General features: G+C 43.8%; 1 protein-coding gene across 2 annotated transcripts in view; it reads right to left on the bottom strand.

Moving 5' to 3' along the window:
- Positions 1 to 16,309, bottom strand: part of LOC144796227 (aldo-keto reductase family 1 member C1-like) — a 243,658-nt gene extending 227,349 nt beyond the window's left edge. The window contains exons 1-2 of one of the 2 annotated variants that reach the window (XM_078668205.1): positions 16,222 to 16,309; positions 9,212 to 9,358 (exon numbers count right to left, since the gene is read on the bottom strand). In XM_078668205.1, the coding sequence (XP_078524331.1) occupies positions 9,212 to 9,298 (87 nt within the window). In that variant the 5' untranslated portion in view covers positions 9,299 to 9,358; positions 16,222 to 16,309. Of the gene's footprint in view, positions 1 to 9,211; positions 9,359 to 10,671; positions 10,887 to 16,221 lie in introns of those variants that run through there. The other variant, XM_078668204.1, reaches the window with a different exon arrangement.
- Between the last annotated feature and the right edge of the window lie 421 nt (positions 16,310 to 16,730).

Here is a 16,730-nt window from a genome sequence, read left to right as displayed (position 1 = left end):
TTCTGACTTGTATACCCTGGCCCAAATCATACAATACTAGATTTACTGGTTGAATTCACTGGTCATGCAAAAAATATTACAAACAGTGTACGTGATCAAAAAATTAAAATCATTCAAACACGACGTTCATCTGTTCCCATCAATTTCAACATCGTATAATGTGCTGGGATCTGTAGCACTACAAGTGTTCCAAAAGTTGGTGTTCAGGTTATCAAGTGAAACGTTATGTGTCAGTGTATTCATGTGACAGAGCGTGTGATCAAATCTGGTGATAGCGTTCAGGAAAAAGAGGTGCACGGGTGTGTATCGAAAATTAAGGCAATGACTTTAATTTTTTGATCACGTACACTGTTTGTAATATTTTTTGCATGACCAGTGAATTCAACCAGTAAATCTAGTATTGTCTGATTTGAATTATCGTGATTTAGGATATTCAGAGATATCTCTAATAATCATTCCGATTATTTATTTTGTTTACAGAGATTAACCCTGACGAAGGGCTTACATGGCCCGAAATGCATGGGGAATGATGATGAAGCATTTTGGATATATTCATTGATTTATTTTTTAATTCATCTCTGATGTACAAATGGAAAATACAATTTGATAAAAAGAAAACCGTCATGAAGTAAAAACTTGAATGAACTCAACCTGGTGTTAACAAACTTTATTATACCATTGGGTAATCGACACGCAGTGCGCAGGGGGACAACTCCCATTGGGATATGTGATTACTTATTTGCCTTCAACGCTCTGTGGTTCAGAGAGCGAAACCCCAGCTTGCACGCGACAAACTTTCACCTTTTCAAACTCTACTTGATTTCATGGTGCGTGTCCTACCTCTTTTTTTGTGATTCACGTGTCTGACTCAGGACACTGCACGCCCGTTCAACATGAACTACGATAACATTACCAACTTGACAGAATTTATGCTGACACCTTCGCCTTCACCAGTGAGGGTGCTACTAAAATTTACGGACTGATTAGAGAGGCTTCATCTCCTTTATCCAATAAAAAAAGCAAAGAAAGTAATATCAGACAACTTCTGTATCTTTTAAAGAAAGAAACTAACCAACGACTTCATGCCAGTACCCTGGTGAGGTATCATCGTGCCCAACGGATCCCCAGGGGCCTACGGGTCCCACTTAAACCGTTACTCTGCAAAAATAATGTACGCTGTTAGAACTGGCTATTTCTTGAGGCTAAGGCTGACGCCAAAGCCAGGCAGAAACCACCATTCTAGTAAGGGCAAGGGAGTCACACGCCAAGACAACGCCTGCTCACCCCCTTGGTAGCTTGGCACGAGCAGTAAGGCTAAACTCTGAGGCAATGTGTAAAGCATTTGCGAAAACACACAACAGCAACAACATACTAGGCACACCACAAAAGGAACTCCACACAAGGTTATATAAACATAACTTCTGTATTGTCAAAATCACATCAGATGGAAATCACACATGTACATTGTGCCAACTGGCACGGGCAATATTCGCAAGGGATTATTTACAAGACAGGGCCACATGGGCCACTGTCAGAATCAACACTTTTAGAAATAGAATTACTGTCAGAAATTAGAATAAAAGGATATAAAATCACTGTAGCACAAATTAGCAAGAATAGCATACAACCAGTAACTACTGGTAACAGGTAGGTACCACCTACGCAACCCTAACCACCTTAGGAGAATGTCACGCAGGGAACCAGGACCTCACTAGGACCACCTGTACTGGAAAGAACAACCATCTAAGAATAAAATACATTTAGGGGTATCAGCAAGAACACATTACACATGATGCATCAAAAACACATTCAGAGGTGCAGGGAAGGAAAAAACACATGATGCATGAAAACATTCAGAGGTGTAAAATCAAGGTGCGTAATCATATTAAATGCATTACATTTCCTAGCACCACATCACATTGCGCCTAACTAAAAATCACATACCTGCCCCCATCTAATAAAGGGACTAAAGAGCCCTGTGTCCAGAATGTCAGGGCACGCTGCCAATGCAACGCCAGTCAGGGGTGCGCCACTGGCGCAAAACCTAAACGTGGCAGGTGCCCACTACTTGCTGGGCACCTGAGGACAATCCCAAGCGCCTAAACGGTGCAGCTGCCCACTAATTGCTGGGCAGCTGGGCTAACAATCAAACTATGGCATGGGCTCTCACTAGCCCTCGAACAGTACCGCGCCAAAGGGCAGGAGCCACACAGGCTCTTGAACAAATACGCCCCCATGAGCCTCTCGGGGCTCGTCTGTACTTGTATTATCAGGAAGTTTCTTAATATAAAAAGAATAGTCTCAAGTTTCTTAAAATCAGTAGTAAAAATAGCACTACGGACTTATCTCCAATCAGCTCTTTAAATGAAGGGTTTGCCAGCGCAATACCAGCGTGTTCTTACTTCAGAATCAGCCCTTCGAAATACTGCGCCCAAGCAATGCGAGCGCTTTTCCCCCAATGGCTTCAGGCGCACCGCGCCGAACAGAGCAGACTCGCTCCCAGCCCCGGACCGTCCCAGCAGCCCTCCACCCGCTCTCAGATCCTCGGGGAGCGGCGGGGAGCTAATTCGGCGATCCGAGCAGGGACAGACAGGCCAGGGGCAGGTGGGCACTCACGGCGCTCCCTCGGCGAGGTCGGGTCAATCTCCCCCGGCTTCGGCACTGGAAACACAGCTCTCGCGAAGGTCCCGATGACGGGGACCAATCCGGTCGCGGCTCCCAGACAAGCCTCCACAGATGCCCGGGAGTCAGCCAAGGATAGCGCGGCTCCCGGGACAAGCCCTCAATGCTGCAGACGCCGGCAGCCAATCAGGACGGCTTCGGTAATGACGCGGCGGCGCTAGGCCAATCCTAGCGCGGTGTTTGCTGAGGGGGCTCGTTCTTTTTGACCAATGGGAGTGCGGTGGCTTCGTTCTTCGGCCCCGCAGCTCCGACCAGGGACCGCACCCTTTGAAGGGTGTTTCTGGCCCCGGGCAGCCGCGGTGAACAGGCGGCAGATGATTTTTGAGGGCGCAGGTCACAGCAAGACCACCCTCACGGCCACACAACCTTTTTAGAGCAGAACTCACGAGGGGAGACACCACGGACCTTCGACCCTCGCTGAGTATGTGCCGATGAGCACACCGATCTCTGCCCACGATCAGCAGTTGGTCCTAAAGCACGCACCAGGCCAAAACAGCACGATCTTCACAGCGTCTTGGAGTTTACTTAGGAACCTTTTAACCCTGGGTTCCAGGAACAGGAGGCCAGCTCTTCTCAGGCCCTTGGAGATTCAGTTGAAGACACAGCACACAGCAAAGTCTTTTTAGTTCAAGTAAGTAGGGGCACAGCACACAGCAAAGTCCCTCTTCTCCTCAGCTTCAGTTGGTCAGCAGAACAGGTTAGCCCTTAGAGCACACAGCAAGGCAATCTTCTTTTAGTTCTTCAGCAGTCCTTCTTCCAGCAGAGGTTCCTCTTGATTGTAGAATTTAATCTTCTGTTGTCAGGGGTCCTTCTCTTATACCCCTAAAAGTCTTTGAAGTCCTTTGAAGTCTTTGTGCAAGTGGGCTCTGAGCCCGGTCTAAACCAGTTCTGGGTGTTGCTGGAGCACTGGGGCTTTCCTGGCTTCCTTCTTTCTTTCAGTATCAGGGACAGAGGTGACAGTCGCCCAGCGGGAGGTGGAGCCAGCATTGTGGTCAGGCAGGCACAGCCCTATTCACTCCCAGGTGCTATCTCCTCCCACTTCTCTGGCTGCAGATGCAGCCTTTCATCCACGGGCTGACTCAGACAACCTCCTGGGGGCTCTGCAGCCCCTGTCACCCTCAAACCAGACAGTCAATCCACAAGCAGGCCCAGGCTCACTCCTGGGGCCAGGCTCCAGCCAATCACACGCCAGCCACAGACTACACAAATATGCCACTTCTAAAAGTGGCACTTCTACACTAGACACAATCATGCCGCATATACCATTGCGCAGCATTCAATCTCACGAGTTCGTACATACCAAACTCGACCCTGCACTCCCCACACATCAGGAACTACCATGGGCATACATATTCCCCATTCATTCCTATGGGAGGGCAGGTCACTCTCACCACACACACAGAGAGCTCACGCACTTTACACTGTACCACAGTGAAAAAAGTGCGCCAAGGCCTAAAATCACCAACACCAGGTTCCAGAAACAGGCTAGGAAAAAGCAAAAAGTTTTGGCGTGAACCTGCCAAAAAGGGCCAGGTCCAACATACGCTTTGTTGAAAGATGGTATGCTATCTTAAATGAATGTTCCCTTGATCTTATTTTGTTGATAATAGAAGAGCTATCCAAAACCCTAGAAGAACTCAGTTCAGAAACTGACAACATCAAAATTTAACTCACTGATTCAATGGAAACAACAGACTAAAGTAAAATGTTGGAAGACCTCAACAGTCAACTTGACACATATACCCAGGATATTCAGGAAAGTAAAATACGCAAGTACAAAAGAGATACCATAGATTATAAGCTCGGCGAAGTATACACTTGGACAGAAGTGTATGCCCGCCGACGCCAACCCAAAGCATATAATCCGTACTTTGCCACTGAAACCTCATCATCTGATAGTGAGGCACAAACACAGAACCAACCTCCACGGTCTACCCCAACTACTGAAAAAGCCACTACTGCAGAATCTGCGGTCTCTATTTTAGAAGCAAGCCCAGAGGGGCAGGAAGACCCCGGCGGGGCAAAAACAGTAGAAAAAACAAAAGAACCAGAGAAAAAGAAGGGAAAGAAGAGATAACTGAATTTAACAACTTAGTGATAAATATATCGTCACATGAACTCTCTGAACTGGAGATAAAAACACTACAAAAAGGCCAATCCTTTGTTCCCACCACCAACTCTAACACCCTGGAGTTAGAGGTCAGCCTTTTCAAGCTGACAAGAAATATCAGATTACGACACTACTTTGAAAACCTGATACCAACCAGTGTACAATAAGATGACATCCTTCTAGGTCTGTGCCCTCGCAGTACTTTTCTAGCTCCCGTAAGTCACAAGATAATTGACACATTTGAGAACCTGGTCAAACAAGACATAACATCTATGCATTTTCAACCAAAATTAAAACATTGCAACCTAACCATGAAAGAACGAAACATACTAAAGAAACTGTCTGAAAATCCTAACATCATTTGTCAAAACGCCGACAAAGGCGGTGCCCTCGTGATCATGGACAGCACATTTTACCATCAACAAGTTCAGTTACACGTGATGGATACCAGCACCTATCCTGCACTAGAATACAATCCCACAGCTGAATTTAAAGCCACTCTTGAAACCATTCTTCAAAGAGCCTTGGAGCAGGAAGTCACCACTGAGAAAACTAAAAGATTTTTAACACAGGAATACCCAAAAACTCCATCATTATACATGCTTCCCAAGGTACATAAGGACCTACAAAGACCTCCATTCAGACCAATAGTGTCCACAAGAGGTAGTATACATGAGCCCGTGGGGAAATTACTGGACAAACACCTGCAACCTTTGGTCACCAAAACTCCGACCTATGTTCGAGACACCACTGATTTTTTAAAGAAATTGGATAATTCACTGATTTCAACAAGGGATGAGTATTGGTTATGTACTGTTGACGTGAAAGCGTTGTATACCTCTATCCCCCATAACCTTGGTTTAGAGGCCATTGAAAATGCTATTCTGAACTCGGATATAAAAACTGACCTACAACCGTTTCTAATGGAGCTACTTGGATTTACACTCTATCAAAGCTATTTCACCTGGCAAGATGTGTGCTACTTGCAACTCAGCGGTACATCAATGGGCAATTGTGCCGCCCCAGTATATGCCAACCTGTTCATGCATTACTTCAAACAAAGTCATATTCTTAACCAACCAACATGGGCGCAATATAGAAAACTGTTCCTACGTTATATTGATGACATCTTTATTTTGTGGTCCGGCCCTGAAATCAAATTACTCGAATTTTTACAATACCTCCACACAATCAATGATCGGATCCAGTTCACATGGACATGTGACCAGAGATCCATCAATTACCTGGACGTCCAAGTTAAACTAATGGATAATCAATTTCACACCACCCTTTTTCAAAAGGACACTGACCGTAACAGCACTCTACACTACTCCAGTTTCCACCGTCCTAGCCTCAAGAATAATCTACCTTTGTCTCAACTGATGAGAGTGAAACGAATGTTATCCGATCCCACACATTGCATCAAACCAATTGACGTGAAGTGTAAGAGATTTCAAGATCGAGGATATCCTGATGATGTCCTGGCGAATGCTAAAACCGAATGTGAGACACTCAACAGAAACAACCTACTTTGCCCTAAAATAAAAAGTGAAAATAAACGTATGACCGTGGTGTCTAAATACTCCACACTGAGTAACAGATACAGAAAAATTGCATTGAAACATTGGCAATTGTTAAGTAGGGAACCAGATTTCATGGGTCTCTTTGAACAACCTCCCATTTTCTCTTACACCAGAGGTCCTAACCTCAAAGAATTGTTGAAACATCCACAACCTATTGCATCTGTCGTCTAATACAAAGGTCTTCAATAACATCATAAAAGGACACACCTTCCACCATCCCATGAAAGGTTATGACATCAAACTAAAAGTGAACGCAACATGCAATACAGTGAACATAATTTACTTGTTGAAGTGTACTTGTGGCCTCTGTTATGTTGGCCACACAGAACGGAAAATAAGGACCAGAATTCTGGAACACAAGAGCAATATCAGGACTGGCAACTTGAAATCCACTGTGGCGAAACATTTTGTAGAATACCGACACAACGTTGCTCAACTGCAATTCACAGTTCTTTAAAATGTATTGAACACAGAGGGAGTTAACCCCAAGAACAAACTACTCCAGAGAGAGAACTTTTGGATTCGATATTTGTGCACGATGCAACCCACTGGTTTGAATGATAGAATGGAATTTCTTTGTTATTTATGATTTGCATCTGAACATATCATGGTTCTTTTCTAACTGTTTCCTATTGTTAGTTAATTATATCTCTCAATTCACAATCACACCTATAATGGTGGACATGGGACAAGTAACCTTATCAACCTGATAACCATCATCTGTTTGGTAGCTGTCGACTTTCGACAATAAACACACCATTATTTCACATTATTCATCATGGCCTCCGGGTCCGTCAACACCTCTGTCCTTTTTTTCATTTTTTGCTTCGTGAAACTTGACTCATTTTTTCTTAATTAACACTCGCATTTGACATGCATTTAACTTTGACACTGTTACAAGATGGCCACCGTAAACACCAGTACGATAGTCCGCTTTCTATCTTTATCAAACAACAGGGAAGCACGTATATCGCGTTCTATTTAAACTTTCCTCCGGCACATACGCGCGAATTATCAGCCGTGCAAACAGCTACTAAGTCCATCTTGAGTAAGCTTCGAGTAAGTACTAGCTTTGTTTTTTCAACCTGATACGACAGCGTGTGCACTGGCGTTTTTATTACGTGTTGGGTTATACCGCACTTAACTCGTTGCCTTAATTTTCGCCACACACCCGTGCACCTCTTTTTCCTGAACGCTATCACCAGATTTGATAACATACTCTGTCACATAAATACACTGACACATAACGTTTCACTTGGTAACCTGAACACCAACTTTTGGAACACCTTGTAGTGCTACAGATCCCAGCACATTATACGATGTTGAAATTGATGGGAACAGATGAACGTCGTGTTTGAATGATTTTAATTTTTTGATCACGTACACTGTTTGTAATATTTTTTGCATGACCAGTGAATTCAACCAGTAAATCTAGTATTGTCTGTTTTGAATTATCGTGATTTAGGATATTCAGAGATATCCCTGATAATCATTCCGATTATTTATTTTGTTTACAGAGATTTCTCCTGACGAAGGGCCAACATGGCCCGGAATGATGATGAAGCATTTTGGATATATTCATTGATTTATTTTTGAACTCTTCTCTGATGTACAAATGGAAAATACAATTTGATAAAAAGAAAACCGTCATGAAGTAAAAACTTGAATGAACTCAACCTGGTGTTAACAAACTTTATTATACCATTGGGTAATTGACACGCGGTGCGCAGGGGGACAACTCCCATTGAGACTTTTTAGGTCGCCTACTATAATCTCGCCAACAAGCATTGCTAAACCAATGCCTTAGGCTCGCCCTATGTGAGAGAAGACATCCCTTTTTATGTCATAAATGCTGGTTCCTCCTCAAATCAGTAGCATTAGAACATTTGCAAGCATGTGCAGGACCTTTAAAAGTGTCCAGGTGCATTGGCTGCTACCCAATCACTATCCTCCTACTATCCACAGCATGACATCCCTTCTGGATCCCTGGACTGGACGTGCTGCTTTACCCGGTGGCACAACACTGGATAAGCCTTTTGGTTGCTACTGTTTCATACACTTTGCCCAGAAGGTGTAACTGAGCTGGGTAGAGTGGACACTCATCATTGCTGGGGTATTTGCATCTCTAACACCCAATGTAGGCAGAACTTTTGGAGTGCCTAATTTTATGCTTCATACACCAGTGACAAATAAGATGTGTCTCAACAAATTCACACATTTCTGGTATACATCACGTCTGCATGATACAGGTATTTATAATATATAGGGATTTCATTTGCGGCCAAGTGGCCCCATGCCCAATCACCATCTCTAGCTCAATTCAGGAAGGACCTCAAGACCTGGCTCTTTGACTGAACAGCAGACCCCCACTCCCCTCCCCCTCAGAGCTTTGAGACCCTTCAGGGTGAGTAGTCGCGCTCTACAAAACCCTAATTGATTGAATGCCATCTGTGGCAACTTCAACCAGTCCTGGCCTTTTAGAAAACTGCATTTTGTATGATGAGCTTTTGAGCCCAAGCGTAGAATCTCATTAGTGCAATTACAAATTCTAGTATCTAGGTTTCTGCTAACTAAAGCATCACGATTGGCCTTAAGAGTCACAGGTGATATGGGCCATTTGGTAGCTATTGCTTTGTCCCAAAAGCATCACGTTTCCTGGGAGTCATGACACACAGCACAGATTGATTAAACTTCAATCTGCACTCTGTATTCAACTGTAACTTCTTCACATTCTATTACTGCTCACAACAGGGATTCAGACTGACATTTTGAATGAAACATCTGGAGAGATGCCCTACAAGACAACAAATGTACGAGAGGAAAGATGAGGATTTACCTCTTCCGGGGCATAGGTGCCGAAGCCCAACACCGGTATCCGCTGTCCGTCATTCATTGTGATGAAGGAATCTTTGTTGAGCTCCATGGTCTCTCCAGCAGGCTTCTGGTATGATGTGCTGAGTTAGTAATGGAAGCTGTTGCGATGCTAGATAAATAAACATTGACACAGGAAGGATTGGTAATATACATATTTTACTTAAATGCAAATAAAGGCAAGCATACACAAACTACCCTGTCTGTTTACTAAAAAAGCAGCTACCACTATCTACATATTTGCCAACTGCAAACTCCCAGTGAAACTTTTGTTTAAAAATTATTTTATTTTTAAATGCAGTACCTTTAACGAAATGGGTTGTTTCGAAAAAAAAGTTTCCTTCATTTACACACAGGCATAGTGGTCTCTTGACCTTGGCAGGCCCCCATCCCTGTGATTGTGACCATTCAGCTTTCAGTCACAATTTGTGCCCTTCCTCATAAATAATAATGAGGCAGGTTGGAGGAATGATGCACTCTGATTTGAGAATTTTAAGAAAATGACCTACCATCCGTAACATTTCTCATTGGTTGCAAAAATAGTGGTCGCAATTTGCAGCCCATTTTTATGACCAATGTAATAGTACATCTGGCTTTATGCTTTTCAATAATACAGTGTACTTTAAAAACAAACTGTATAAGCATTTCTTCTTGCCTAAAGAAAAGCAACTGATGTACAACTCAATGTAAAGAATCCTACCTTTCAGAGGAATACATACATCTAGACACATTCACTTACACAACATAAACTTAGGTGGCTAGCTTTTATATTTGAAAGGTAACTCACTGATATTGTGAATGACATACAGAACCAAAGGCTCATGACACATTGAAGACTGATGGAGCAGGGTTTTCGCAAAGCAAAACCTGCGGAATTGAACCTCTCATTGTGCAAAAATAATTAAAAAGTTAACTGTGTGTTACTAACCACGTTTGAATTTAACTGCGGATGTGTAAATTAGAACGCGTTAGAGAAAATTTGGAGTAGGCATCAAGCCTGCACATGACTAATGCAGAAACTAACGACTAAAGGGCTGCAAGTTTAATGATCATATTAATGCTCTATGAGCATGTGCAAATCATTAATAATGCTAAGCAAAACAATTTTAGAGAATACAATCAGGCAAAAGATATGATATTCATGTTGTATTTGTCTTTTCCTAGAAAATGGCTTTTTCTGTGTTGGAGAGAAAGGCCTCAGAAAATCTAGCTTGAAATATTAAACCATGGTGTGAGGGAGGGAGAGTGCTTAATCAGTTTTCCGTGTGTCTTCGATGATGGCCAAGGTTATGGAGCAAACAACGCGCCTCTGAAAGCGAGTTCCTCTGGAAGCAGACATGCGGACAGAAAAAAGATACATTAAATGTGAATGAAAAGTGAACATGCTGTGGAAGAGAACGATACAGAAGCCTGAAAATTACTTACTGAGTTTGGACAATAGTGTGTTTGAAAATCGGAACTTGCTTGGAGCGGTGTGACCGAGACTCCCCTTGTTTTAGCCAATTAGAATCTTTAGTTAGGTGGGATGGATAGAGATGGGGTTGGACTTGCGTGAATTTGGGGTATAATTATACCTAGGGAGTAGGTGAGGTAGGCGGCGTATTCCTAACTTAGCAAAGGAGACAGCTCTGACGCTGTTACCTATTCTAGAGGACTGGCTGATGATCTGCTGTTCCTGACTCTTAAAGTTTGCATTTCAAATTTTTCTTTAAAGTACACTGCTTACTCTCATGGCCAGAGGGTAGCATTTCTAATCTAGAAACTTGAATGATAGGTAATTATAATCAATCTCTGATTTGCATAATTATCTTGCAAATGATTTCTCTTCTTTTGTTTCTCTACCTATCCACTCTCTTATTGCGCTGTTCATGAGATGTACACTGATTTGATTAGATCTGAATGTTCTTTTGAGTAACTCTAATTTGAGCTGTATTGTACTCGATGAGCATTACATTACCTAATATATCATTATTATTATTAACGGAAAAGTGTCTGTTGTTCATATGGTATGGTATTAATTCATGGTGTAAATTCAGATTATTATTCACCAAATCCCTGTCTTCTTAAAAAAGGTCCATAATTTACTGGTGATGTATAAATTATTAAGTTTGGTCTAGACTCATACAGTGTGGAGGGAATTAAAGATTTGGGTTCTGGTTATAAATGATTTTCTCTGAATTCCCAAAATGCTGCATCAGCAGTGTGACTCATGAGTCGTTTTTCATCAAGATCGGTGATCATGCTATGTTTTATAACCACAGAAGAACATGTGAAAAGAATAGTGGCAGTAAATTATGTAGATTTCCACAAATCCAACAATCTAACTTTCAATAACGTGGTCATTGAACATAAGCAAACATTAATCAAGCTTGAGTTAAACTTGTCTAAGGGCTTGAGAGACAAACAGCCTATAATACTAAAAGCAGTACTACTCACATACTACAAAATGCAGTTCACAAACCTATGGTCAGAGCCTTCGCCTCCACCTTCCCTATCTTTTCTTTGTGGAAATGCATCTCAAAGAGACAGAGATCTCCGCACACAGATAGGTATACGGTTTTGAAATAAATGAGAGAGGCATTGGAAGCGTGGTGGAAAAATGGGGTATAAGTAATACTAAATGGAAGGAGTTTAGAAAAAATGAGGGGCATACTGATAAACATTCCCGCAAAACAGTAAGACTTTCCCTTAGGGCGCTCTCTGCCACAGTTGCACAGATCCCCACCAGTGAGTGTGAAATTATAATTAGTACCTTTACACTCATAAATTCTGTTGTAGGAGACTCCAAACAGCACAAGTATAGCTGTGGCTGGGGATCATTGGACATCCCTTCCCTTCAGGGCAGAGGGAGAATCACTGCACAAGGAGTATCCTTATAGGTAAGGTATGTCTGAGGTGTGGGTTGTAGGAACAGGAAAGTGGTCCTTTTAGGCCAGTTTTCAAGCCATTGAAGGCTTGCGTACGCCTTCAAAAGTTACAAATGTTTGACGTTTGAATTTAATTAACTAAAGGGCACCTGATATTTCCTCAGGAATCAGGATATAGGTATCAGCAATCTATGTTATTTTATCACTGGGAAGTGGAACTAAGATTATCCTTAGAGCTCAAGCCTGGAGTTGTGTCATTGTCTGTGAAACCACTCTGCTTGTAAAATCATCGTGGCATACTACCACGACGATGTCTCTCCTTGGATCATAACCAAGGAGAGACATCGTCGTGGCAGTATGCATCGTCGTTGCATACTGCCACGACGATGTCCCTCCTTGGTTATGATCCACCTTGAACTTAAGCTACTACTCATTCTGCAGCGTTGAACTTGGGGATGTGTATGTGAATGAATTAGAGGTCGTTGAATTGCCCTCTACTTTGCTTATGTGATTGCCCATGATCTTTCAGACTCCATCGTTAGACTATTCATGTGCAATAGCTTCTGGATTTACTGCTATGTCTAACTTTGATAACTAACCTATGGGAACTGTGCTTTTTAATCTAGTAGAAACGTATGCAAAAATTACTTGGATTAAATGTCACGTAAAATAGCTGTCGTCCTCAGGATGCCTCAACTGATTTGCTTGCCCATTGACTGATATGTCAATGCATCAACTACTCTTTGTATATAACTGTACATATCGGGGGATATCCACAAGAACATGTGATAATTACCGCAAAATTAGCTTACCGCAACTCTTCTTATCGCAGTCTATTGCGGGAAAATAACGCTGTGTTAATGTAGCACTCACAACACGGGGGTACCATGCGATAGGCCCGCGACAACGCGTTAAATGTCCGCGATAAAGTCAATGAGACCCCGCAAAAATGCAAAACACAAATCTAAAAAAACCTCCGATGAGGTCAATTGCGATAAAAGAAACAGCGAAAACCAGCGACAGGCCTGCAATCCCCATGTTTCAAGCGGGAAAAGGCACCATAAAAGCAGAACAATAACAAAGAGAAACAAAAATAAACCATGGATGCACCCGGACCGAGTGCAGAGGTCAACGCGAACCCAAGCACAAACCCGCTGTCAACAGGAAGGCAGCAACGGTAACAAGAGGTGGGAGTCCAGCGCCACAGGAGGAGCTGGAGGAAACGGACGCCACAGTCATCAGTGTGGAGACGGTGCAAGGAGTTGGGAGTCCAGACACAGCTCGATAGGACCTGACACAACATCAACAGGGTGAGTAACGACCAGGGACTGGGGGACGGGGGGGAGATGGCCACAATGGCAAACATGCAAATGATGTGTAGCACACTGCACACCCACAATGACCCTGGATCATGTCCCTGATCCCCATGGCACACTGCAGCACACACACATAGCAATAACAGCACATCCACATTGACAACAATGTGGTACACTGTGCAACCTCGACGCTGCAGAACAGAGGACACAACTTGCTCCGCCCATGCGCAGAAACCGGTCAACTACATCTAACAGAGCAGGAAACTGTGAGATGGAAATGCACGCATACAACCTCACATCCGTCATGTAGCCCAAATGTCCAGTGTCCTGCAGCAAAATCCAGCACCTCCCAAACAGTCACAATGTACATTGTCATACAGTCTGCATGTAAACAAGAACAATGCGCCAACATACATGTCAACACAATGTCAACATGCATCTCTCCTTCACATTGCAGAGGGACAAACAACACTTCCAGCAGAGCAGACAACTCATAAGGGATGCTGGAGAGGACCACCACACCTTCAACACTGACGCCCTACAACAGCTCACGGACATCCCAGGCAACCCACCACCAGGACCAGGGCAGCCTAGCTACATAGAGGAGAACCCAGCCCCTGCACAGACCACACAGCAGGAAGAACCCAGCAGCACGGTTGACTCCCAACACTTCACCGAGGTACACATGGCATTCCAATGCCAGGTGACAGAATGCCAAAAGGAGGTGGCCGAACAGGTGCGGTGGGGTCCGAACATATGGAAGATGAACTAGATCACATACGTGGGTGTCTAATTCCCTTCAGGGACCATCTACAACCCACAGAGGAGACCCACACTGCAACAGAGACACATGCATTTGCACATTTCCAGTACTGAACCACGCCCAGAGGCACGCAATTATCATTCACACACCCACGCTGGACCTGCGTACGACGGCCCAGTCCACTCTTCTTACGTATTGAGTGGGTGACGACAAAGCTACATGTCCAAGGTCTGACTCACTGCCTGCGGTGACATGTTTGCATCTGCTGTACACAGCACAATGTAATGTTGTAAGGCCGGGGCCCTCATGCATACATTATGACCACACGGGCACACGCAGATAGTTTGTGGAACAGGCTATGGGCACGTGCGCCCGGTACCTTTATTGGCAGGGCCACATGTACAGTGACGCCTGTGCTGAATGTGTGTGGTGAGTGTTAGCCAGCCCTGACGGAGTGGTTGGTGCTGGCAACAACTTGAACAGTGAACACCATTAAAACAGAAACTGAAAACACCCGCATAACAGAGACAACTACGGAGCATCATGGAGGTAGCCGGAGCAAGTGCAGAGGTCACAAAATATGCAAACAGAAGTGTCCGTGAGTTGCAGTGCACTGAGGTTGGGGCACTAGAGCTGAACGCGCTCAGGTGAAGATGTTGTCTAGGATTGTTTCCCTTTGGGATATTCCTGATGCAGCTTCAGTGGGGTGTGTTACACCTGCATCATCTTCCTCATCATCGTGCCAGGTCTCCCACACTGCTTGAGGTGACATTGCTGCGTAACCACTCCACAGCGCAAAACTCAATCAGTAACGGTCCATGGGTTGCGGTGCACTGAGTTATTGGCACCTGGAGTTATGAGCAGGGTATTGGGCAGATGATGGCATCCACGACAGGTGTGAGGAACTTGGATTGGGCTGGCTGTGAGACTCCTCCAACTCAGGCGGTTGTTGGTTGGAGGGTACCAGAGGCCTTAAATACAACAAAAAGGGAGAGGAGAGATGAAGTGGATTCGGTCTCCCCAAATACAATTACTTAAACAAAAAGAATCCACACAAGGATGTTTCTGGCGTGGTCCCTACAGTGGTGGGGAGTACACAGTGTTCTGTAAATACCCCTCACACACCAAAGGACCCTTGGTGTCATGCTTCATCATTGGGGTCTTCGCACCACTCTACGGGATGCGGCGTGCTTCTAACCGACGGAATATGTGGGAGCACTAAGATTTTTGAATATGTGTGGTGTGAGGAGGGCTTATGTTATTAAGTGAGTGGTGGGTTCGAAAAAGTAAGGATAATGAAAAGTTAAAAAGTGCCTGGCACGTGAGGTCTAATAAATTTTAATGGGCCTCCGTGCTGGTACTGTAAAAGGGGTGGTGTCGAGGTATTTTGTATGTTAATGTGCAACACCTCATGTGTGCGTTGACATGTTTCGAAGCTATGCTTCTTCTTCAGGACAGGGTGCACAGATCCCCACCTTACTCACTTCAAGATGTCCCTTAGCAGCACTAATAAACTCAATCCTGTTTAATTCGGCTATCCGAGGCTTGTATGTGCCTGGTTATTATTTCATAGATATCTGCAATGTATACCTGAAATGAAAGGGAAAGAGCACAAAAAAATAAACATATGGCATTATAATTGTGAAATATCCAACATGCTGGTTCAGTGACCTAAAAAAAATGTGAGGGCAACACTACCTAGACATAATATGTCATCCTATTCCTGTGAGGTGCCCTGAAAAGGAAAAGTACAAACACAAGACGCACACACATGTAACATAAAACACACGCTCTATTCAGATATCTGTTAGGATGATATATTGCTCTGGGATTTAAAATAGTCACTATGGAAAGAAACAAATGTAAAAGATGTTGGTGCATACTTGCTGCCAAACAATTTGTTAGCACCATGAGCCTTCAGGACTGTAGGGGTGTGGTGCTTAATAGCAACCTGAAACAAGGCAAGTAAATATAAAAAATAAAAAACAAAATATAGCGTCATAGTCCAGTTTGTCTTTGTATTACTTACTTGGCCAAAGTTTTACTGTACCCCTTCGATCTAGCTCGGCTGTGCCGTACTCACAAAAAGCAGGAGAATCCCTGTCCTTGACTTCCCCCGACCGCGGCTCTGTCGATACTGTGAGCAGCTCAGATGTCTTAGTTTGAGTACACTCTTCAATTACCGTAAAGTGCTGAAAAACAGGAAAAACGGGAAGCCTTATAAGGTAATTCTGGTTCTAGTAATTGTTTTGTCAGCTCGTATTGACTCTTAGCACCTGTGTATGCAAAGGAACACTACGTCCATCTGTACGGCGGGTAGAGAAGTAGTATCTCGTTGCCGAGCATGCACAGTGCAAACTCCTGCGCTGTAGTCCTAGAGAGAAACGATCGTCTCCCTGAGGTAAAAGAGAAGTAGTTGCGCGTTTGCTGCGTGAGCCACACTGCGTACTAATGCCAAAATGTCATATTTATTGTGGATTAGGTTTTGGAAAACAGAACGAGCATGTTGATTGTCGAGATGCTCATGGTGAAACCCTT

This window comes from Lissotriton helveticus, chromosome 1_1 (genome assembly GCF_964261635.1).
Source record: "Lissotriton helveticus chromosome 1_1, aLisHel1.1, whole genome shotgun sequence".
Taxonomy (NCBI): Eukaryota; Metazoa; Chordata; class Amphibia; order Caudata; family Salamandridae; genus Lissotriton; species Lissotriton helveticus.
This window is presented reverse-complemented; position numbering and strand designations above follow the sequence as displayed.